General features: G+C 37.8%; 1 protein-coding gene across 1 annotated transcript in view; it reads left to right on the forward strand.

The window, feature by feature from the left end:
- Positions 1-25,093, forward strand: part of PKHD1 (polycystic kidney and hepatic disease 1 (autosomal recessive)) — a 475,948-nt gene that overhangs the window by 201,235 nt on the left and 249,620 nt on the right. The window contains 5 exon segments of the mRNA XM_011960244.1: positions 3,990-4,102; positions 5,260-5,365; positions 7,946-8,080; positions 13,454-13,589; positions 15,994-16,240. Coding sequence (XP_011815634.1) covers positions 3,990-4,102; positions 5,260-5,365; positions 7,946-8,080; positions 13,454-13,589; positions 15,994-16,240 — 737 coding nt within the window.

Here is a 25,093-nt window from a genome sequence, read left to right on the forward strand (position 1 = left end):
ACCTAAAGTCCTTTCATTTGGAAATTAAAGTCAATAAAAATATTAGTCTAGAATAACTGAAGCCATAGGATGAAATGAGTTGACTTAGTCTGAAGATAAATAAACACAGAATAGCTACAAGTAAAAGGGTGTGGAGCCCTCACTCGCAATCCATCCTTGCTGAGGATGTAGTAAAACTCCCCGAGCTGTGTGAAAGGCTAGTGCAAGACCCTGTCCTTGGATAGGTCAGAACTTCCTCATTAAATTCTAACCCTTGTCTGCATCCAGTCCATAGCCCTATTGTCTGCACTGATAGTAGATGACAACTGCAGATAATCTCAGTCTTTTCATCTGTCATTGCTCAAAATTCCTGTGTCAGAAGCCAGTCCTCCTCAACATGTCTGAGCCTTAATAACACTTGATCTCCATAATGCTGAAATTTCAGAACCCTCGTCCTCCTTCAATGTACTCTTCAAAATGTTATGTCTTCTTCCTACTCTTGGGAAATGTCCCACACCTGTACCCATGTATCTCTCTGTGCACTCTAAGCTGTGCATGCTTTTTTCCCCATGTGGTGAGAATGAGAAGGATTTTTACATTCTCTGGATTTGGGGTGTGGAAAGAGCAACTCTTAGTTAAATCTGGCCTGCAAAATGCTCTCCAGATTTGGAGGAATCAAACACTACCCCTGGTGCCTTAAGGATTAATTCACTTTTTTTTTTTCTGGTGACTATAGATGCACACCTCTAGGAGCTGGCTTACTTGGACAGTTAATTTCTGTCTGGAATTTCCCTTGCTTGAATGTCCATGATACACTGACTTCTGCAAAGGATGTTGTTCAATATGTTGTCTCCACTATTGGGGAGGCCACAGCAAATCCCTGTTCTGCCCGTGACCTGGTGACAAGACTTCGCCTTGTACTCTCTTGTTCATGTTTCTTCACTTGCCTCCTATTATTGGGCATCCTGCCTTTGGGTCCTACCTTTATTTCTCTACTCTAGTCTCTAACTTTTCCAGGCTTGGACTTGGATGGAGCTGGCTCTGACAACTATTTGCTCTGTGACTTTGGGAAAGTTACTCAACATCTCTGAGCTTCAGTTTCTTTGCTATGAAACTGTAATAATAACACAAAACTCACAAAACTTTCGTAAAAATAAATGAGACTCTAAAATCCAGTACCTGGAGTGTAGTGCCTTCTCTGTAGATTTTCACTGTGAGTGTTATTATTCTATTCCATCATAACTTCAAAAAATAAATACTTCTAAGGAAAAGAAAAAAATCCAACATAAGTATAACTTGCACTGAGCTTGCTGGGTACCTAGCAATGGATTCTCCCCCTGATTTCTAGGTCTCTATCCTCCTTCAGTTTTCAGCAGTGGCTTCCATTTGCAGTGGGTTCCCAAAGCAACTCATGGCCAAAAGCTTCACCAGGAAATGGTTTTTCTAGTGTTTCTCTCCTCTTTTAATGTCTCCTAGGAATGTTAGTAACCCTTAGCGTTACTCTCTGAATCACCTCTAGAGAGGCAGTTCTCAAAATGGGGTCAAAATATCACCTGCAGCAGACCTATCGGAGCACCCTGTGATGCCCAAGAGTACAGAATACTGTCCCTCATCCCTTCCTCATCACCCCCCTACTAAATCAGAATATCTGAAAATCTTTGGCTAATATACCCCCAGGTAAAGGCTGCTGGATAAAATACAGCATATCTGGTCAAATTTAAATTTCAGATGTTGTTTGGGACACACTTATACCAAAATATTTTATTTTTGATCTGAAATTTAAATTTCACTGGGCACTCTGTGTTTTTATTTGCTAAATATGACAACTCTACCAGGCTGTACACTAAAGTTTAAGAAACTGTTCCAAGGCGATGCTCACAGCATAGTCCCCACTGAGCCCTGCATAGAGGGCTGCACTGAAGTATTGTTTTTTAAAGAAAGGCATTTAATGTCTTGTTGAGTGGCACAGTGTCATAGTCCTTATGACTCCCCATTATCTTTACTGTGACCCTGCTGCCAGTGTTCAGGATGAGATCTCCAGGCCCCATAATTTGTGTGCCCGGGATTGAGTGACTTTCAAGGAGGATGCTCCAGGCATTCCTTGTTTCCCACCAGCCAGGCCATGGAAAACCCCCAGGTGATCAGGGATGAATCATGTGGGAGCATTGGAGACTCCCTTCATCCATGTAGCACAGGGCTTATGCCTGAGCAGCCTGTTCCTTAACTTCTGTTCTCCAGGTAGACATGGGCATCTTGGCTTTGTACAGCCACTCAGGCTGAGAGAAGTCAGATGCACGTGGGCACATAGGAAGTAGTCTCATGGCTTGATCGACTGGCCCTTCATTCCTCCCACTAATAGCATCACTGCAGTGCAGCAGCCTGATAGGGCCCCTGATTTTTCTCAGAGTTCTTTCTCCCTAATGGTAAAGAGAGGGCTTGGGATCCTTGAGATGTGAGAGTGTGATACTGAGAGAACTCAGATGTGATTCAGGAAAGCAGAAATAGAAACTTTCATAGAATAGCCAACATGTTATTTACTATGTTGCCTGTAGTTGAGGTTGCAAATTCAAATACTGCAGAGACTAGGCAGGCATCATAAATGAGTGAAACAGGAAAGGTGAGGACTGTGGAAAAATGATCCATAGTCCAAGAAGGCAGGCCCTTCTTATCTTCAGCTGACCCGTAGCTACCTCACAGGAATTTGGGCTCAGAAAAGCTGAAAGTCTGAATTTTTTATTAAGTCTCTTGGTTTGAACATGTTGGAAACAAAAAACGTGAACATTGGGTAGGCCAAAAAAAAAAAAAAATACATCTGTATACAGTCTTAAACCTTTAGGAAGTCAGTTTTTTACTCTGTCTTAAGACTGTATTGCATAGGGATGAACATATTGTAGGTACTTCATCGAATTTATAAAGATAACCTCATTGTGTTCAGTTTGATCAGAATTAGATCCCCAAACTCATATGGAAGTCAGATTTTATATGAACACATAAAATACATGAAATTATTTAGATAGTAAGACGTATAAAGAAATATCAAGGTGAATTAATAGTCTATTCAGGACAAGAGCACTTCGAAGAGATTAGAGCTTTATTTGAAATCAGTCATTTTGTCTTGGAACTAAGTCATGACTTAGTTCAAGGTCAAATCATGTGGCCTTCAGCCCATAGACAGATCATTGATTTGTTCAAAGATCCAGAGAGAACACATTGTGTGGGCTTGATTTCAAGGTACACCTTTGCCTTGGAGAGCTACCATATACTCTTGCATTCACCAAAGAGTAGAATCTTAGATGTCATAAGTAAACTCACTGTGGGAACATAGAAGGAGGCTTGAACATGAGAAACCAGTTATTAAGATGGGCAAATTGCAGTCTAGTTGAGCTGGCTGAAGGAAGAAGAATGACAATATTTTTATTAGTTCATTCTCGCATTGCTATAAAGAAATACCTGAGGCTGGGTAACTTATAAAGAAAAGAGATTTAATTGGCTCATGGTTCTGCAGGCTATACAGGAAACATGGAAGCATCAATATCTGGGGAGGTCTCAGGTCTCAGGGAGCCTTTACTCACAGCAGAAGGCAAAGCAGGAGCAGGCACCTTACAGGGCAGGAACAGAAGCAAGACAAGGTGGGGGCCACAAGGTGCTGTACACTTCTAAACTACCAGATCTCATGAGAACTCACTATGGTGAGAATAGTACCAAGGGGGACAGTGCTAAACCTTTCACAAGAAACTGACCCCATGATCCAATCACCTCCCACCAGGCCCTACCTCCAATACTGAGGATTACAATTCAACATGAAATATGGGCAGGGGGACAGATCGAAACCATATAAATATTTTTGTTCCCAAAAGGAAAAACACAATAAATGAGTCTATAATAGAGTTTTAATGTACTTTGGCAGAAAGTGAATATAAAAGTGGGATGAGTACAAACAAGAGTCTTTCTTTCCAGCAACCTTATCATATATGGGGTAACTATTTTTTAACTCTCCCTAATTTCTGTAGGGGAACAGAGTGTGTGGTGCTGGCTATGGCTACTTTTTCCATCTCGTGACCAACCAAACATCACAAGCTCCACTTCTTTCCTTCACTCAGAATGTTGCACATTCTTGTACCAGGTAACTTTGGGGAAATTCATCTACATTTTGGCTGTAAGTCTTATGATTTCACATTTTTCTGTAGAATGCTCACAATGAGAGCACTTTTGGCATTTGTTCAAGATTTGGTGATGTTCCTGTGTATTTTCTGAAACTGCTTTTTTGAGGTATAATTGACACACAAAAAGCTGTTCATATTTAATGTATACAACTTGATGAGTTTGGAGATAACTATACACCCCTGAAACCATCATCACCATCTATGCAAACATATCTATCACCTCTTTCTTCCAGCCCTCTTTATTTGAATTACTATTACTACTATAAGAACATTTGACACAAAATCTGACCTCTTAGCAAAATTTTAAATATAGAATATAGTATTGTTAATTTTGCTGTATTGTATACTTTGGCATTTTGCTGTACAGTATATCTCTAGGACTTACTCATTTTGCATAGTTGAAACTTGGTACCCTTTGACTAATACTTCCCATTTTCCCCTCCTCCTAGCCCCTGCCAACCACCATTCTACTCTCTGCTTCTATAAGTTTGAATATTTTAGATTTCTCATTTAAGTGATATGATGTACTATTGCTCTTCTGTGTCTGGCTTACTTCACCCAGCACAGTGTCCCCCAGGTTTATCTGCATTGTCACAAATGGCAGGATTTCCTTCTCTTTAAAGGCTGAATAATATTCCATTGCAAGTGTATACCACATTTTCCCCAGCCATTAACCTATTGATGGACATCTTGGCTGCCTCCATGTCTTGGCTTTTGTATATAATTGTGTTAGCATTATTTTCCAGCTCGTAACAGTTTGATGGTAAAGAGAAGAGAGTCACATGAAAAGGCAGAAGGACAGAATGTACCTTTTGTGGCCAGAGAGAATTCAACGGAGAGAGCAATTAAACTTCCAAAAATATGCAGAGCCCCTGGGAGGCTGGTGGGCTTGGGCTCTGGAGTAATCTGCATTTTGTTGGGATTCGGGAGTAGGTCACAGAGGGTAAAAGTGGGAGGGCTGAGGGATGGGCAAGAACAGTCAGGGGGAGGGTCACAGATTCTGTGTACCTTCACTCTCCCTAATACGTTACTTTTACTTTGTATTTTTCAATAAGAAAAAGGAGGAAGTTAGAAACATAAAAATTGGCTTAATTTCATTGTTTGTTTCACTTTTTAGGTATGGTCTCTTTGTATACCCTAAATTTCAACCACCTTGGGATAAAGTCACTGGCATCACCCTGTTGCAGAGCTTCACAGTTTGGGAAAGTGCAGGAGGTGCCCAGGTAAGTTTTTTTGTAGTTATTGTTGCTATTTTTTAAATTAAAACTGTCACTTGCTTTCTCACAGCAATTCATTATGCATATCTACTTAAATGGGAATGACTTGCCCTTAAGGGGAGCATTGCTGTGCTATCACAATTTTAAAGCACCAATGGATCATAGGTGCTTGTAGAATAGCTGTTAAACAAATTCCTAGTCACTAATCCAGGGTTAGGTCATTTTCTCCATTGTGTGTTTTTTGGAAACCCTAGTAGAGAACAACAGAATCACAGAGATTTATAATCAGGAGAGATCATAGAGGTTACCTATTCCTTCCTTCCATCCCTACTTAGAGATAGAAATTAAGGCTAAGAAAGGGAAGGGACTTGTCAAAGGTCACACAATTGGTTAGTAGTACAACCAAGTGCAGAATTTAGACTCCAGAACTTGTGCATTTGATGTCCCAATATCCTGAAGAATACATGCCCCAGTCTTAAGAAAAAGCACTGTTTGTCATTGGAGCACAAACATTTCTAGCTCAAGATACTATTCTTACTTTAGTCAATAAGCTAAATTTTCTTCTATTTTTTTCTTAAAGGAAAAGAAAAGGTTCAATCATTTACTCTTCATTTTCCCAGTGATTTTCTTATAAGGAAGCTTTGCATGCTCACCATTAACAGCAACATATAAAAATTATTCAGGGCCACTATTTGATGCAATACAGACAAAATTACATACACTTTGTCTCTGCCTAGAAATCTGGAGCATAAGATATATAGATGAGGAAATATGTTTGTAGAGCTTCCAGGAAATAGAATGCAAACATATAATAATGTCACAATAAGGAAGTCAAACATTTATTTCATATATCCAACAAAAGAAAGATAATTGTGGATGAAGAAAGCCCAAAAATATATAATTAGGATAGCTAACAGGTGGAGTCCAAAATGTATTTAGTATTTTGTTCTGATTTAATTTTATAAAATGCTTCCCATGAACACTATAAATATTGTAGGGGTAACAAATCTATAATATTTGTTGAGTGCCTTCTTATGCAGCGAAGTAATTTATACCTGCAGGGGCTTAAACTCTGTCTGTCTGCTCTTGAAAAGCCTTGTTCTAGAGGGAATAATCTAGTAAAATGAAAATATTAAAAGATGCTATTAAAGCCATTTTTTGAAGTTCTGCAATCAGAAATGCTAAACCTGTGAAGGAAAAAAATACAGAACTACAGCTTGAACTCTTGTGCACTCAGATTTGATCAATCAAAAAGTTTGAATAATAAAAAATATTCTTGGAATTGCCCTTTTCTAGTGAAGAATAAGGCAGAAATTAAATAACATAATAGCAGCAAATTTAAAAAGTAAACTTCCCTTGAACTATACCAAAAAAGAAGAATGAAGAGGATTTATCCTTCCCTATTTTAAAACTTGCTACAAAGCAACAATAATCAAGACAGTGTGGTATATGGGCCCAAAGACAGACATATATGTCAATGAAATAGAAGTGCGAGTCTGGAGATAAACCCATACATCTATAAACATGATTTTTGACAAAAGACACCAAGACCATTCAATGTGGGAAATATAGTCTTTTCAGCAAATGGTGCTTGTAAAACTAGATAGTCACACACAAAAGAATTAAGTTGTATCCTACCTCATACTACTTACAAAAATTAAAATGGGTCATTATGTATTAATAATAAATAAAAATAGCAAAAAATTGGTCAATGACATAAACATAAGCACAACTCTGTCTCCCAGACCAGTGGTGTCTTAGTCCCTTTGTGCTGCTGTAACAGAATAATAACATTTGAGTAAATTATAATAAACAGAAATTTATTAGCTCATAATTCTGGAGGCTTGGAAATCCAAGATTGAGAGGCCAGCATCTGCTGAGGACCTTCTTGCTGCATCAGTCTGTATCAGAAAGGCAAAGAAGGCAAAGAAGGAGCAAGTGATAGAACTCACAGCCCCAAGTTTTTTTGTAATCAGCACTAATCCATTCATGACCTACACCCCTCCTAACACTTACATCAGGGATTAAGTTTCCAAAACATGCTTTTTGGGGGACAGGCTTAAACCATAGCAAGCAGGGAGCTTACAACTCTACCAACCTAATTTTGTTGTTACATGACCCCTGTTTGGGTTATCATAAACATATATATACATAACTGTGAATCTGTAGTCATGCTGAGCTACTTATTTCATATTTGCAATCTTCTGACAATATGGGTTAATATATAATACATTGCAGAAAATGTTAAGCACTAGAGTTCTTGGGTGTGATGATTTCTCTGTTACCTTTGTGTGATTTGGCCACTCCAAGTTTATTTTAGATATGTGGAGAAATCACATTGATCTTTTAAATATATTGGTTATTATGAGGAAAAATGAAAAGTACAAAGAGGTGTTACCAAAGGAGACTCATTAGTGCTGACCTCACAGCAACTTTAGGATACCTGTACTGATATTGATGGACAAAAGGTGCTTTAATGCAATATAGCATGCTTCTTTATACTTAATCAATAATTTTAAAAACTACAGGAAGTCTGCAAGAAAAACCAAGCCTCAGACCTTTGCTGTAATGTGCTGTATTTTATAGATTTTTAGAAGTAGCAATCTTCGCCTGAAAAACTTCCAAGTTTATTCATGCAGAGATTTTGGAATTGACATCTTGGAAAGTGATGCAAATACTTCAGTTACTGACAGCTTATTACTTGGTCATTTTGCCCACAAGGTAAGTGCTTCAGTGCGGTTGTTTTAGGCTGTCCATCACAACAAAATTACATGTGCTGGGCCTCCTGATGATCCAGGATATGCAATTTTAATAGCATTCTTTAGTGAATCTTGTATTTCATTGGTAAAAGTTAAAGGAGCTTTTTATTTGTAATAGTGGTGATATTGACAATAGAACTCATATATACACAGGGCTTTAATGTTATGAGTATATCTAAATCACAAAAGTCATGAGTAGCTTACAGAATTTTATTTGTTTGCAATTTAGAATTATTACTCATAGAGAAAGAGGTCAAATCATGAAATACAGATTGCCTAGTTCATTATTTTGTATGTGATTCACTAATATGTGCCTACGTATGGATTTCTACATGATAAAAATCAGACTCTAGATGACTTCTCAGGGTACAAGAATGCAGACGGGGCAAAGAGTACTTCCAGGTAGGAAGCACTAGTTCCTTGGGGAGGTTCATGGCTGCCATTGGTCTCTTAGGCTTCAGATCTATAATGGATCCTCTATGTTCTTGTTTTCATTAGAGCTACATTCATACTAGTCATCACATCATTATGAAAATCATAGATTTCTTGGGAGCCAAGGAAAGACTATTCTCTTCAGTTTGTTCCTGAGTGCTTAATCTGATTGAAATTTAAATAAGTTTTGATTCTTATACTTCTAATGAAGATTATTTATTTCATAGCTATAGATAAAAATGTGAAGATTTTAAAAGTCATTTTCTTATGGAGCTACGTTTTCTTGGATTTAACTCTCAACTTTTCTTAGTAAAATCTCCTTTGAACTATCCTTTTCAGGAGACAAATACCTGGCAGGGTTTTTGTTTTTTTGTTTTGTTTTTCCTCTGAAAGGATTATCACCTTGAGCGATGATTCTTCTTTTCAGACGGTGTAGTTTTCAAGAGAGGATGGTACCCAGATTTAGATTCTGTGATGCTGCGGTACATCAGAGGTTCTTAACTTTTCCAGAAATAACCTTAGAGTAGATGTTAAAAACAAAATTCCCAGCAAACTGAGCAACTGTCTTGGTAAATTAATGTTGCAGTATCTTAATTGATGTTAAATAGACATCATAATTAATGGGAAAGTGACATAAATTAAGATACAAATTATGACAAAAGGGTGCCTATCATGAGATAATCAAAAATAATCACACCCTTGGGGTGTGATTCACTAGGAATGTAGTACAGCTGAGGGCCTTTCAGTCTCTTAGTAAGTACAGGACAAGAGTCCCCTGATGGAAAATGTTAAACACTTTTGTTCTAGGGGATGTCTAGATGCTGGTTAGTTATCCAAATCATAAAACCACATAATTAAAGAGCCAACTATTACCTAAGAGATGATCTGGTTAAACTTCTTAAATTTAGGGGAAAATGGAGGCTTGGAAAGTTGAATGGCAGTTTAAGGTTCATGCCTAGTATTGTGGAGCTAGGACCACCCTGATATCCTCCCACTCCTGGTCAAATATTCTTCAACTGCACATGGAAAATGGCTTTGGCAAAGGTAGTTTGTTATACCTATTGTCCCAGCATTCTGTCTAATTAACATACCCTTTCACACTAAAAAAAAATCTAATTTTAATTTAAATGACAGTCACCCTACTTATCAAAGTATCTGTAGAATGGCTGTCATTGTTATTGTAATTAATTTGAGCAGATGATGCTACTTTAAAAAATATTCAGACAGATGCTGATGGAGTTGCTTCATTCTTCCTCCTATTTCTCTAGGGGTGATTTCCCATTTTCACTTGTGGATTTGTCTTCTTCAATTTAGACCTTTCATCTTTTTGTTTCCTTAAATTCTGTTGTAGGGCCCCTTTTCTTCTCAATGTACTAGCTCTCCCTGGGAGAAATCTCATTTTCTCTAGTGGTTTCAATTACCTTCCACATGCTGATGTCTCCCATATATTTGCATTTATTTCTACCATCTTATTTTGCGCTTTCAGTTTGCAATCCGTTTTTGGTTTCTGTTTTTTTCTTCTTTTCTATTTTGATTTGTCTTGCATATCACCTTTTTATATTTACTCATTTGAAAGTTATCCATTCTGTTATGATTATTTTAGCTGTTGGCCTTAAGTTTTTAATGTGCCTGCTTGTCTTAACAAAGTCTAAATTACATCAGCACTGTTAAACTTTACATAAGCAATACAAGGACATTAAACTCCTTTAGCTTCTTTCCTTACCCTTTCCTCTTATATGTTACCTTTCTCTAGTATTTGTCCTACTTTTTAAGGTCAATGTTTCATGGAAATATAACATTTATGGAGAAACGTACACAAATCACAGGGGAATAGCTCAGTGGATTTTTACAAAGCAAACCAACCGGGTGTATGTATACAACTGAGAACAAGAAATAGAACTTTGCCAGAGAAAGATCTTGCCTCTAAAAAATAAAAACTAATAATAAAGGAATGAACGTTATCAGCTCCTCTAAAGCCTCTTCATGTCCCGCCATTCAACCCCACTCCACACTCGCTAGCCAAAGGGCAAGCATTATTCAGCCTTCTATCCATATAGATTAATTTCTCCTGGTTTTGAACTTTGTGTAAATGGAATCATAAAGCATGTAACTCTATTGTACCTGGCTTCTTTGGCACAACACTATATCTGTGAGATTCATTCATGTTTCTCTGTGTTGACAAGTATTTCTTCTTCCAATCATTGGGTAGTATTCCACTTTATGACTCAACCTCAATTTTTTTAAAGCATATAGCTATTAATGGACATTTGATTGTTTTCATCATTTGTAAATTTGGTTATTTACAAATAATGATGCTATAAGCATTATTCTATATGCCTTCTGGTCTTCATGTACATGCATTTCTGTTGAATATAAGCCAAGTTGTAAAATTGCTGCGTCATCGTGTAGCTTTAGTGGATAATGCCAAGCAACAATCCAGAGTGTTTATGCTTGCACCAGCAATGTATAGGAAGGGTTTCAAAGCTCCATCTTGGAATCTCCCTAGAACATTATACTGGAGATTTCCTTCATGTCTCTCTAGTATTGGAGCTCTTGTTTCTGATTTGTACATCTTCCTCCTTTCTGACTTAATTCCTCAGTTTGAACATAGCCTAAGGTAACTTTCCGGAAAAGAAAAAAAAAAAAGGGAACAATGGAAGGTAAAAGTTCTGAGCTATATATGGAGACCCCTTTATTACCTTTATTAGCAGATTAGCAGATTGTTGGTTATAGGATACCAGGTTGAAGTTCATTTTGCACTGAAATTTTGAAGGCAATATTCCATCATCTTGTAGCTCCTTCTGCTTTTGAGGTTGAATAGTTTTAAGATACTCAGATTTAGGGCAGGATGCAGCAGCTCACACCTATAATCCCAACAGTTTGGGAAGCCGAGGTGTGAGGATCACCTGAGGTCAGGAGTTCGAGACCAGCCTGGCCAATAGGGTGAAACCCTGTCTCTACTAAAAGTACAAAAACTAGCCAGATGTGGTAGCATGTGCCTGGAGTCCCAGGTACTCAGGAGGCTGAAGTAGGAGAATCACTTCAACCCGGAAAACAGAGGTTGCAGTGAGCCAAAATCACGCCACTGCACTCCAGACAGGGCAACACAGTGAGACTCTGTCTCAAAAAAAAAAAAAAAAGATACTCAGATTCCAGGATTTTTATATGTAACCTTTTATTTTTTTCTCTCTGAAAGCTCTTAGGAACTTGTCCTTGTCCCTGGTGTTTTGCAATTTCAGTATGATGCACTTTGCTGTGGCTCTTTTTCTAAACATTGTGCTAGATACTGAGTGGGACTTTTCAGTCTGGAAAAGTATATCCTTTCCTTCTGGACAGTTTTCTTTAATTACTTCTTTGATGATTCTTTCCCCTGTATTTTCTTCTTTTCCTTAAAACTATGATTATTTAAATATTGGGCCTCCTGGAATGTTTTTCTCGTCTTAATGTTCTTACTAATTTTCCATCTCTTTGTCTTTTTGTTCTACTCTCTATGATATTGAATTTCTTTTTTCTACTCTCCTACTTTTTTTTTTCTAAAAATAATATTTTAGGCTTCTCTTTGTTTCAAGGATATAATATACTTATTTCTCTGAGGCCATTAATTATAGTTTTTGTTTTCTTCTGATTTCTAGACTAGCTTTGTGTCCACTGGGTTTCTTTTCTGCTATTTGTTTATTGTTTCATCATTTTTCATGTTAGGAGCTATTGAAAAAAATTCTGGTAATCCTCAAATGTAAGACTATTTTTAACAACGGAACAGTAAGGCACTAGCAACTTGATTGGATAGTGTTTGTCAAAGAGATTTTGTGGAAAATCATGAAAACACTTATTGTTTCTTTTCAGACTTTTTGTTAAAGTTTTTAAAATATATTAATATACAGCAAAACTGACTTTTTGATGTACAATTCTATGAGCTTTAACACATGTACACATTTGTGTAACTACCATCACCACAAGCAAGACACAGAACAGTTGCATCCATTCCAGTTCCTTGCTCCATCTTTGTAGCCACAACCTCCTCTTACTTTAAACCACTGGCGATCACTAATGTATTCTCTGTCACTATAGTTTTGCCTTTTCAACAGTCATATAAATGGAGTCATAGAGTATGTAACCTTTTGAGACTGGCTTCCTTCACTCCTGAATGCCATTGGGATTCATCTAACTTGTTGCCTGTATCAATATTACATTCCTTATTATTGACGAATAGTATTCCATTAGATAGATGTAATGCAGTTTGTTTATCCATTCATTTATTGAGGTGCATTTGACTTGTTTCCAGATTCGGTGATTATAAATGGAACTGTTAAGGACATTTGTGTCAGGTTTTTATATAAATGTAAGTTTTCATTTCTCCAAGGTAAATACCTAGGAGTTGAATTGCTAGGTCATATAAGGGCATATTTAACTTTATAAGAAACTGCCAAACTTTTCCACAGTGGCTGTCTCATTTTGCATTCCACTAGAAACATAGGAGAGTTTTAATTATTTCTCATCCTCATCAGCACTTACTATTGTCACTGTATTTTTATTTATCCATTCTAATAGGTACATAGTATATTTTAGTGTGATCTTAATTTGTATTTCCCTAGTGAATAATGATGTTGAACATTTTTTTTTTTCTGTGCTTATTTACTATCTGTATATTTTCTTTTCTGAGTTATCTTTTGAAGGTTTTTTCCCCTAATTTTTGAATTGCATTGTCTGTTTTCTTACTGTTGAAATCTGAGAGTTCTTTCTATATTCTGGATATAGGTCCTTTGTCATATGTGTGATTGGCAAATATTTTCTCTTAGTCAACAGCTCGCTTTTTTATCTTTGTTTTTATTCATGCATTATGAATTGTATTCATGTGTCCAGTTTTCTTATTCTGCTTTCATCTTTTTTTTCTTTTAAATCACAGGGAAGTCCGTGTATGTCATCTGGGATTAAAACTCCTAAAAGATGGGAACTGATGGTGTCTAACACAACCTTTGTTAATTTTGATCTCATCAACTGTGTGGCCATTAGAACCTGTTCAGACTGTTCCCGAGGACAAGGTAATTATTTGAAGAGACAGAACAGATGATAAATAAGGCCAATATTCAAGTCAGTATTATAAATAGTGGCAAATATTTTGTGAATCATTATCTCTTTCAGTTATAAGATTGCATCAGTAGAAACTGTTGCTTAAATTTCCTAAAAGATACCCTGGAGGTTCTCTCAGTGCAGCTTCTGCAGCTCCCTGTCCTCCTCCTATTACGGTGCCTATCACGTTCTGTCATTATGGTCCTATGTCTCTGCTAGACTCTGACCTTCATAAAGGCAGAGATCATGTCTTTCTTGCTCAGAGTTTTAATTATTAGTACCTAGCACAAAGCCAGATGCCTAGTAGACAGGCAGTTTATTGATTAAATGAATGAATGGAGTTAGATGGGTAGATAACTGGGTGTAAACTAACATGCATACAACCTTTCCTCAAAAGAGCCAAAGTTCAGGTGCTTAATGTTTTCAACAGTCCAGGACTTGATGTATGCACAAAGGAACCATAGGAGTTCTTGCCCACTTTTTAACCACATCTCAGAGGTGGTAAGAAATAACTTGGAGGACTCATGGGCCAAGGTGAAAGAGGTAGAGAGTAATCTAGTTGATTTGATCATTGTAAACAGCCAAACCAAGTAATTCAACTAAATATGCTCTTGTGGTTTGAATCACCAATTTAGATAATTGTTTGTTTTTTTAATTAAATGAATAATCAACGAGTCTCCACTTTTTTTTTCCTATGTAGGCAGAATGAAAGATTGTTTTTATTTGGGTGGCATCTGAGTTTAGGATTGTAGAAATAATAATAGAAATAAAAATGCCTCATAACAAGTGCTTGCAATCACAATTCCTCAATTCTTTAATATCTTGACTATTTCATATCATTCATGAGACAGTGAAAAAAAAAAAGCACACTACTCCTATGAACTCTAATCCCTTTTCACTGAATAATATTGGCTAACTCCTCTCTTCATTTGCTTAAATACTGTCTATTTCAGGCTCTGCTTAAGGACCTAGCGGGTGCAAATATAAAAAACACATAGTTTCTGTCCTCCAGGAACTCTTGATCTAGGCACTAAAATAAATGTCCAAGCCCATCGTTGTAAGAAAGTATGATGAACGCGGTAATAGAGCACCCAACGAAGTCAGTGAAGGGGCTGAGGAAGGGAATCAGGCAAGAGCTCATAGAGGTTATTCTTGAGTAGGGTTTAGGAAGGTGAAGAGAAGTTTGCAAGAAGGTATATGCAAGGAAGAATTTCTAGGAACAGTATACACACACACAAAAAATAGAATCCAAAAAGCCAGTTGTGCTTGGGAAATCACAAAGAAGTCCAACATGACTGAAATGTAAAGCTGCAGGTGGTTTGTGGTATTAAATGAAATACAGAAGTTGCAAGAGGTGCAATTGTGTAGCCTTTCATGCATGAATTAATTCACTGCATGTACTCTATTGGGTTGCAGAATGAAAACATTAGAGCCTCTATTTGTATCTTTTTCATTTTCTTTTTTGTATATTTTATAATGTACATAATACATTACGGTATGGTAGTATATGTACTGGGAGATGTATACTCAGTTTTCTTTTTTTAATGACATGGGTGTGTGAATTAGAAGATCACTGCCATGCTTTCCTTCTAGGCAATTGGACTGATAGTACCAATGAGTCACATGGCAGTGGTGTTGGAGAAAGACTGCCAAGAAGTATGGCCCTACAGCTAATACTTAGGAAGTGTATTACTAATACTATTTGCCCAAGTGATTAATTGAGTTTGTTTTTGAAAGTAAATGTTTAAAGTATAAACCTCATAGTAAGAGGTATTGGAGGGGTTAGACTCACCATAGAGGAATGAAAGCTGAAAGATTGGAAGACTAAACCATAGCATCTTTAGTGCTAAGTAATTAATAGATTAATGTTTTCTGTTTCTATTTCCCACTAGATCAGAGTTTCTTACCCTTGGCACTATTGGCATTTTGGGTGAGATAATCCTTTGTTGTGGGGACTGTCCTGTGCATTGCAGGATATTTGGCAGCATCTCTGGTTTCTACCTACTAGCTGCCAGTAGCACTGCCAACTCCCCAATTGTGACAGCCAAAAATGATTGAAAATAGTGTCATATGTCTCTTGGAAGGTAAAATCAACCCTGATAGAAAAATCACTGTTCTACAGTGTGGACTATAGACTGCACGAAGGTAGGGCCAATGCTGCACTTATACCTCTTAGTATCTCTAGCACATACCAGAGGTTGGAAGACAGTAAACACTCACTGTAAGACAACTACAGAAAACACTTTTTTTCTTGCATGAATAGGTGAATTGTAAAACTGGATAAATATGCAATTTAAATCCTAAGACCATTACTCCAGTGAATTTAGTTGCTATTTGTGCCATTGTGTAATAATCTTTCTGTCTTCAAATTTGTAGGTGGATTTACTGTGAAGACCAGCCAGTTGAAGTTCGTAAACTCTTCAAACTTAGTGGCATTTCCATTTCCTCATGCAGCAATTTTGGAAGACTTGGATGGATCTCTGTCTGGGAAAAACAGAAGTCACATTCTTGCTTCTATGGAAACCCTTTCAGCTTCTTGTTTGGTCAATGCAAGCTTTGGTCGGGTTGTCCATGGCAGTGCCTGTGGAGGAGGTGTTCTTTTTCATCGTATGTCGATTGATTTGTAAGTGGAATTAACTATACTTTTTAGCTTGCTGATGAGCATGCATCTGTTATTCTGGCTGTTGAGACTTATAGAAGGGAAATTGTTTTTTAGATTATTTGAAGTATTTAGCTCTACAGAAGTGAAATGGGAATAATTTTGATAGCTGCCTAGTGGTGAGTGTATGGTAGTTTCAAGCTGACTCAAATGGCAGCTAACTTACAAATATCTTTGGACCAAATCTCATAGCCTGTGACCTCTTATTGACATTTTGGGCTAATAACTTCTTCTTTAAAAGACTTACAACCAACAGAGAGTTTGAAATATATTTAAATTAAAAGTATTATTAAAAAATTCTAATAATGTCCATTCTCATTTATATACATGTGCTCTTCCCAAGCTCTTTTTAAGTGTTCAATATGCTCCGGGGAAGCAATTGCTGATGCCTCCTATTACTTGCAAAGTTGCTTCACTCCAGTTCATTTTCCTTGTTAATTTCATGAACTATTGGATTCCTACAATACATTTCCTATTAATATTGGAGCAAGGACTCCTTGGTTATGCTACTCAAACTACCATTAAGTCAGCAGCAGGGCTGTTTATAATGCATAATAGGATTGCTCCTGCCCTCTTTAATTTCCAGGTAATGACTGCTGAGTGTCTAGGGTTCTGTCTTTTACTTATTTCAAATGCATTGTATATATTTAGCCACACTTATTTTCTTCCTTTGTCTTAAGTGTCCTAACTCCATGAATATTAACTCCAGACCACACTGGCCTCTTACTTGAACAAGTAAACTCCAGGGAGTGAGAATCATTGTGGTTAGGATTGAACTAACTCTGTATTTTGAATGCATATGGAATCAGTACTTTGGCATTCTGTTTGGGAAGCCTTAGCAATGCACTGCTAGCATTGAATAGTCTGGAAATTTTTCATTTTTGCTTTCTAGACATTCATTATTCTACCTAACATTAATGAGCCCAGTTCCAGTGAGTACAATAATAATATGGGGTATTTATTTTTATTTCTAACCATTTTGATTGTGCAGAGCATGACTTTTTCTTCATTCTCAGGGATGCAGCCTAATTTTTATTATTTTAGTGTTTTTATCAAGGATGTTTTAAATCAGTGTTTTGAGAGTTATAAAAATTAGTGATTTATTTCTTACATGCATTTTATCAAATGAGGAAAACAGATTTATGTACTTAAAAGGAACATTATATGCTTATATAATATTTATTTCTGTGTGTTCTTGATAGTCCTTTATTATGCTTTACTTTGAGATCTACTGGTAGGCTGTCTCTTAGAGAGGCACTTGTCACTGTGATGTTAGAAGGCTCTGTAGAGCCTCAAACTTGTTTGAGCATTTGCTCTTTGAGATCTTTGGGACAGGATATTAAGGTGCTTGCCTTGGTGGCAGGTCATGATCCCACCACTTGGGGACTGACAAGGTCAAGAAAAATATAATCCTGATGCTGTATTCTAAGTAGATTCAAAAGGGTCTAGCAGGATGAAAAATGTATCCTGGTTTTCCTGGATTTTTTCTTCTTTTAAAAAGGAAAATCCCATGTTCCGGAAACTTCCTCAGTCAGCTAGCCTGATTGATCACTCTACTCCTTAGATTCTATTTAAAATTTTCAGGTTGACTCACAGGTCTATGGACAAATACCCAACTGACCCTAATTAGCCACCTGGAAGTCTCAGCATGCTTCCAGTTATAAGTCTCTTGGCCCTGATGCTCTCACTTCTAGGAGAGGCAACTGAATTAAATGATCTCTAAGGCCTTGCTGCTCAAAGTGTTGTCCATGGACCAGCGGGAGCAGCAGCACCAGGGATTTTTTTAGAAATGCAGAATCTCAGACTGGGCCCCAGATGTCCTGAATTATAATGCCCAGGTGATTCATATTAAAGTCTGAGAGACACTCCTCTAAGGTCCTTCTAATTTTATCTTTCTATGATTCTATCCCTAGCTATTTGTGTTCAGTGACTTGATCTTTGTCCCAAAGCATTATAACCTCATTAGGAACATGTCAGAGCTAATGAGCAATTTGAATTCAGCATAGATACAAACTTTGCTGCATTTCATGGAGAAAGGATTAATTTGTTGTGCTATTTGCCCCGGGGCAAGCACCCCGGGTTGATTTACAAAGCTCCCACGGTCATGATCTTTTGGGGTCGCATGTTGATGGAAATCTAATATGGCATAAGCACCCTGCTGTCTTCACTTTCAACCCTTACCTCCCTCCCTCAGTAAGAGGTCCCGAGAGGGCAGGGAGTGAGGCTTTACATAGCTGCATAAACAAGACATCCTCTTCCCGCTTTGCTAAAAACCAAGCTCTTGGAGTGTGAGTTCTTCCTTGGTAGGCCCCCTCTCTGGCCCATTTTCACTACAAGTTATTTGTTTGACATTGGCAAACTTCTATTCCTGTCCCTCACTGCCTTAAATCTGATGGTGCTTACCTTTGTGGCACTTCCTGCTTTATTGGTTCCTATGACTCAAAGCCAACAGCCGGGCTGACAGAAGTACTTAAATATTTGCAGTTGGCCACACTATTTAATATTTGGGTGAAGAAAAAACTGCCAGTCTCTACAAGGCAGAGTCTAGTTTATCTTTTGTTAAAATGACAGCATGCTTGATCTGCATGAGTGCTGCTTATATTGTTTTCCCTCTCATCAGCTCTAAAAACATGCTTTCTGTAGAACCCGCAGGTATTCTGGATAGCGTTCCTTCCCCAGCTTCTGTTTCTTCCAGCTTCCCCCTATGAACCTCAGTGTTCCTGGTGAGACAGGGGTGGTGTTAGTTCTGCCAGTGTAAGTCAGGACCTCATATCAGACATACATGCCAGTGACAGTGTTTCTCCAGGGTCCCATAATTATAAAATGTCCCACATAGTTCTTGGATTTGTCTATCCCAAACCTTAGGTAAACAAATTTTTTTTCTGTATAGAAATAATTACACGAAACAAGGACAATATTATCAATAGGATTTTATATGCTCTTTTTAGATCTCCCGTAGTCCAAATTGTGATGTGCCATAAGAGTGAATTACCCACCATTTAGCGAAGATTTAATATGAAAAAAAGAATGTAAAATATCTCAGTAATTTCTTTATATTGATCATGTTGAAATAATATTTGGGATAGATTGGGCTAAATATATTACTAAAATTAATTTAACTTGTTTATTTTGAGCTTTTTAGTGTGGCTGCTTTAAAACTCAACTTGCCAAAAATGGGATTTATGATTTTTTTTTCTATAGACCTGTTTCTCTCTGGGTGCTCAGAATCCCACTGAGGCAAATGCTGGTCTAAACCTGAAACATGGAGTCACCTTGACTCATCCTTGTACCTTATTTCCCACATTAATCACCTATCAGCTCAATTTTCTCTCCTTAAGAAAACGCTCTTGAGTCTTTCTACTTCTCTCCTTCCCCAGATCCTTCTCCAGTCTGGGCTACTATTACTTTTCACCTGTAGAACTGCAACAGCCGCTTAGCTTGCCATTTTTCGGTGTTTCAATCTCTGAACTTTGTAAATGCAGATCTGATCTTGCCATTCATTCGCTTGCTTGAAACTTTTAAAGAATTTTCAGTGCTTTCCGAGGAAAGTATGACTTTTTTTTCCTTTTTTTTTTTGAGACGGAGTTTCGCTCTGTGGCCCAGGCTGGAGTGCAGTGGCGCGTTCGCGGCCCACTGCAAGCTCCGTCTCCCGGGTTCACGTTATTCTCTTGCGTCAGCCTCCCAAGTAGTTGAGACTACAGGCGCCCGCCACCGCGCCCTGCTGATTTTTTATATTTTTAGTAGAGATGGGGTTTTACTGTGTTAGGATGATCTTGATCTCCTGACCTTGTGATCCGCCAGCATCTGCCTCCGAAAGTGCTGGGATTACAGGCGTAAGCCACCGCGTCTGGCCGGAAAGTCTGACATTTCTAATGTGTCATGGAGCTGCCATGACCTGCTGTCTGCTTTGGGTTCCAGCATTCTCTCTCCGCACTCTGCTCTACCTTTCCTGCATTCTGTCTCTCAGCCACATTCAACTCCTTTGTGCTCTTCAATTCATAATGTTCAGCTTCCATGAACTCAGCATAGAAGTCGTTTTCTCTGCTAGGCTTCCCTGAGCATGCTGTGCAGGTTTTGATATCTCTATTGTGTGCTAGCTCTTTATACTTGCTCTAATCAGTACTCATAGCACCTGTATAGCTTTCTAAACTGTCCATCTCTCCTCATAGATAGCAAGGAGGGCAAATAGGGATTTTCTTTGTTTGTATTGTGATGCCCCAAACTGTGTTTAACACATAGCAACTCAACAAAATTAGTGTTGAGTAAATAAATATAAATAAAAAATAGTGGACTGCCCCCAAATCTTCCTTTAGTGTCGTTATTGTCCGTTTCTCTCCTAGGATATGTTCGTGAGGAGTCCGCAGCATTCGGCTTTTCTTTAGAAGACCCAGGAGCAGAATGCTATCTCCAGTCTTCTACAATTCCTAGGAATATCTAATATTTAAGGATGTTCTTTTGTAATATTCTTTGGGCTTATACTTTCCTGGGGCAATCATTCGACTGGAGGATTTATTCTAATTGCTGATTCCTTCTCTATCCAACCCCACTCTACTCCCACTCAATCATCAGTTTGCCTTTATTTGTAATTGTTTTCTTGCCCTGGTGGAATAGATATATAAAGCTGTGATAGAGAAGATGTAAGCTCCACCCTCATAATTATTTTCTTGAAAATTTTTTCATTGTTGTTTACAGCAATCTATAACTTCTTCACTTGTCATAGACTCATTGAGATATCAGCAAAGCAGACCTTGATTCTGTCTTCCAATTATTAACTGTATTGAGTGTGAGGGAGATTAGAAGAGCTTGCAGGATTTTGTAGGTTGGCTGACCAATCCTTCTGAGTTTTTACAGGATGTACATAAGAAATCAGGACATATATACAGTACATGTTTGAAATTATTTTTTCAGACTGAAGAATAGAGAAGTAATTAACCATCCTTTGTGGGTACAAGTCCTATCCCCTCTATTTCCTAGGTATATTTCTTTTGATAAGTTACTTTACCTTTTTTTGTTTCAGTTCTTTCATCACTAAAATGGGTATAAGGGTATTTATCCCTCAAGGTCATTGCTTGACATGTAGTAGGTACTCTTTAAAGAATATCTATTTTACATTTGTGATTTGCAAAACGACGCATAGGCATAATACTAATGGAATAGATTACTGTAGAATTTTTTTTTTTTTCTGAGAAACAAATGCCTGGCAAGGGAATTAGTTTTTTTCAAAAGTAACTTCATCCAATTCCTGAAAAATAGGGAATAATTTGTAATAATCACATAAAGTTGTACTGGCCCCGCAAAACCTCCCATGTGGTTGTAGAATCTGAGGTCATTCAGGGCGTAGTCTTCAATTCATCGTGCCCCAGTACCTTCTGTTTCTTCCTTCCCATCTCTCCTGGAAAGTAAAAGGTTAATGTTCTTGTTGATCACCTTGATTCTTAGATCTTGCTTAATATCCTCTCCTGTAGAGCTTGTGTTCAGTTTTTACCTATGTAACCACTCTTAATGTGTCAGTGTTCAAAGTACAAGGCACCCCCTGCCTCTGTGAATGCAAAAATAAAGAAGAGTTCAAATGGAAATTTTGGCCTAGCTTTTCCTCTAATAATCGCTTGACTTTCCTTCCTAGGGACAAATAGGCATGGCATCACTAATGGTATCTTTTCGGTCCCTAAAAAACAACCCTGCGAGACAAGAAAATTCAGAGATGTATTATCCTTTCTTGGCAGCAAATGTTACAGAATTAAAGTAGAAAAAGATCTAAGAATCACAATGGACCCCAAACTGAGGAATATCATCAACAATATTACATGGTTATTAAGTTTTATGAATAATAAAAGGTTACAGTGGTGTGCTGGTAAATGTTTAACAACTAGCTTTCCAGAATAAAAAGCTCTGGTTTGTTGCATTTGCCTAGTTCTATGGTGAAAATACTCTCACATGCCTTATTTTAAACTTCCAACCTAAAAGCACTGAACATGAAGTTGGGAAGAAGGGTCAATGGGTCAATGATGGGCTCCTGCCAGCCAGTGTCAGTCATCCCCATCACAGTTCCGATATGCATATGTATATATATATGGGAGTACAAGCTTCTTAGTCTAACTTCCTACCTGCTGGATAAAATATTTTTCAATGTCCCTGACAAGCAGTTGTCCACCTGTCTACCTTCTGGTTGCATTGCTTCAATGACAGTGTTCTCATGTTCTCAAACAGCCATTCCAATTGGACTCAGCAGATCAGAAGTAGAGATGCAATGGTATATGGTCACCTAAAGGAGGATAATGAGCATCTATTGCTTTTCTTCATGTATTAAGATAGAATGGGCAAAAAGTATTGTCCTAATGTGACAGCAGATAACTATGTTGCAAAAACTGTAGATACTTCCTTAGAGGAGGAATATTTAAGTGTTTCTGAATCCATAAGGCTGTGGATGGAAAAACTTAATGATACAATGATAATGATATATTACCGAATGGTGGCAGGTCAGCAGTTAGAATAGTGGTGCTGTGATAAGGACTGTTATGATCATGGTGTATTTTTAAAGAATGCTCATGCAAAGCCATGCCACAGAAATTTGTTTGCTGTGCTCATAGTTTTGATTTTTCTTCCCCTTTGCGCAGTAAAAGATGAGAGTGACAGCAACAAGCACAAATACTTAAGATGTTTGCAACACCATTTGAGGTTAGGTATTGTGGTATGTCTGGTTTAGGAGATGGATAATTATAAAGGATTTATTTCACAATTGTTCCAAATCAAGAGCATTTAGAGCTCAGTGCAATACTTGTCTTTAATACACAGAGATACGGACCCTCAGGAAAAGTAAGCTAATGGTAAACAAAAACCAGGGAGTTAATATCTGCTCTCATTGGTATTATTGATTGCCTAACAAATCCTTTGTGGGATTCAACAGTTCTGCACAATACATGGGCACTAAGTTACATAACTATTTAAGTAACTATTATGGTAAATTGGTACTTTGACCAGGAAGTTTTACCAAGTGCCAGTGTTATATTTCTAACGAAACATTTCCCTGAATGAAAAACAGGTTTGGGCCGGGCATGGTGGCTCACACCTGTAATCCCTGCACTTTGGGAGGCTGAGGAGGGTGGATCACCTGAGGTCAGGAGTTCGAGACCAGCCTGGCCAACATGGTGAAACCCCGTCTGTACTAAAAACATAAAAAATTAGCCTGGTGTGGTGGGTGCCTGTAATCCCAGCTACTCAGGAGTCTGAGGCAGGAGAATTGCTTGAACCTGAAATGCAGAGGTTGCAGTGAGCTGAGATCATGCCACTGCACTCCAACCTGGGCAACAAGAGTGAAACTCCATCTCAAATAATAATAATAATAATAATAAAATAAAAAATAAAATAAATTAAAAAAGAACAAATATTAAGGCAGCCCACAGAAAAGAAAAACAACATGTAAGACTTGTAGCCCTTTTGTCTTTTTGATGATAGACAGCAGGAGCTGTTGCTGATGCAGAGGTAAGGGTTAACATTTAAAATGGACTGGTTGCCTCCTGATTTCTTGCACATAAAGCCATGAGAAGTTCAGGGAGAGACTTCTCCCCCTAGTAATGAAGCTCTCTGTTGCTAATGGCCCATGCAGACTCCCTTGGCTCCTCCAAATTAGAAATACTTTTGTGCTCCTTTGCTTCATTAACAGTAAAGAGTGGGAGATTGGTGGCTATTTAGGGCATGGGGAAATTGGTGGCTATTTAGGGCAAGTGAAAATTGTAGTAATTATGGTTGGTAAGTTCTCTTCATGGTGTTTTTTTGACTCTTGATGTTCTTTTGGTGCTTTTCAGAAGACCCCTCCATGGTCAATTCTGGCATTTGGCCTAGGAGGACAGGAGATGATCTGACTGAATTTTTGGCCACTGGTGATGGTCAGTACAAGGCATCTTGCCTGATGGGAGATGGGTCTTTTGCTTTTTGATTTGCTTTTCAGAGTGGAAAGCATATCTGAATGCTTACCATATGACCCTCTCTATTACCAGCTGTGATAAAAGTGTAGTATATATGATAACCTCCTTCTCTACCTGTATTGCACTGCAGAAAGCTGGTGCTGCATATGAAAGCTGTGAAATTGCATCCCTAATAAACCTTGGTTGAGATGGGTGAGGGGAGCTTGATAGGCTCAAGCCTCTGAGAGAATGAGCAGTGCATGAAGGAGAAATAAGAAAGGGTAATTTAGGACCACAGCGTGCTATGGTGTGTCTCTGGTTGGCCAAGGAGTTTGCATCAGATTATTGGATTCTGACTAGAAGGAAAAGAACATCAAAAGGAAGGTGCAATGTTTCCAAGGATGAATAGAACCAAATTATTGCTAGCATTTAGCAGTTTGACACTATTTAAAGAGGTATCACATTTGTATGGGCCTTCAGAAACCGGGGAGATGATCTGAAAAATGCTTCCTTCAATAATTGAAATAGTAATCTATAGAAACTGAGTCAGGGGAAATAACATCCTAAGAATTGGTCTATAAACATGGTGTTAATTGAAATTTGAGGAGTAATTAAGTCCAGTTAAGGTGACCAGGGGAATTCTTGGGACCACATTGCTGGAATTAAAAAATATTTCTGGAAACATCTACCCAATTGATTGTATTATCACATATTGAGGTAATTTTTTTAAATGATCAATGTGGTATGCCTGAGAAGATAGGTGAGGCAGGAGGAATTAAATGTGAACAGATGGATGCTTTTGAACAGAGATCTTCTTTTGGTTTATAGTTAAAACTATTTTTAAAAAGTAGTTTAATTGACAGCACTTGACTAGGATTGAATAAATATGAGTTTTCAAGGAAATCATAGCATTTTC

The sequence above is a fragment of the Colobus angolensis genome, unplaced genomic scaffold, assembly GCF_000951035.1.
Source record: "Colobus angolensis palliatus isolate OR3802 unplaced genomic scaffold, Cang.pa_1.0 Scaffold51, whole genome shotgun sequence".
Classification (NCBI taxonomy): Eukaryota; Metazoa; Chordata; class Mammalia; order Primates; family Cercopithecidae; genus Colobus; species Colobus angolensis.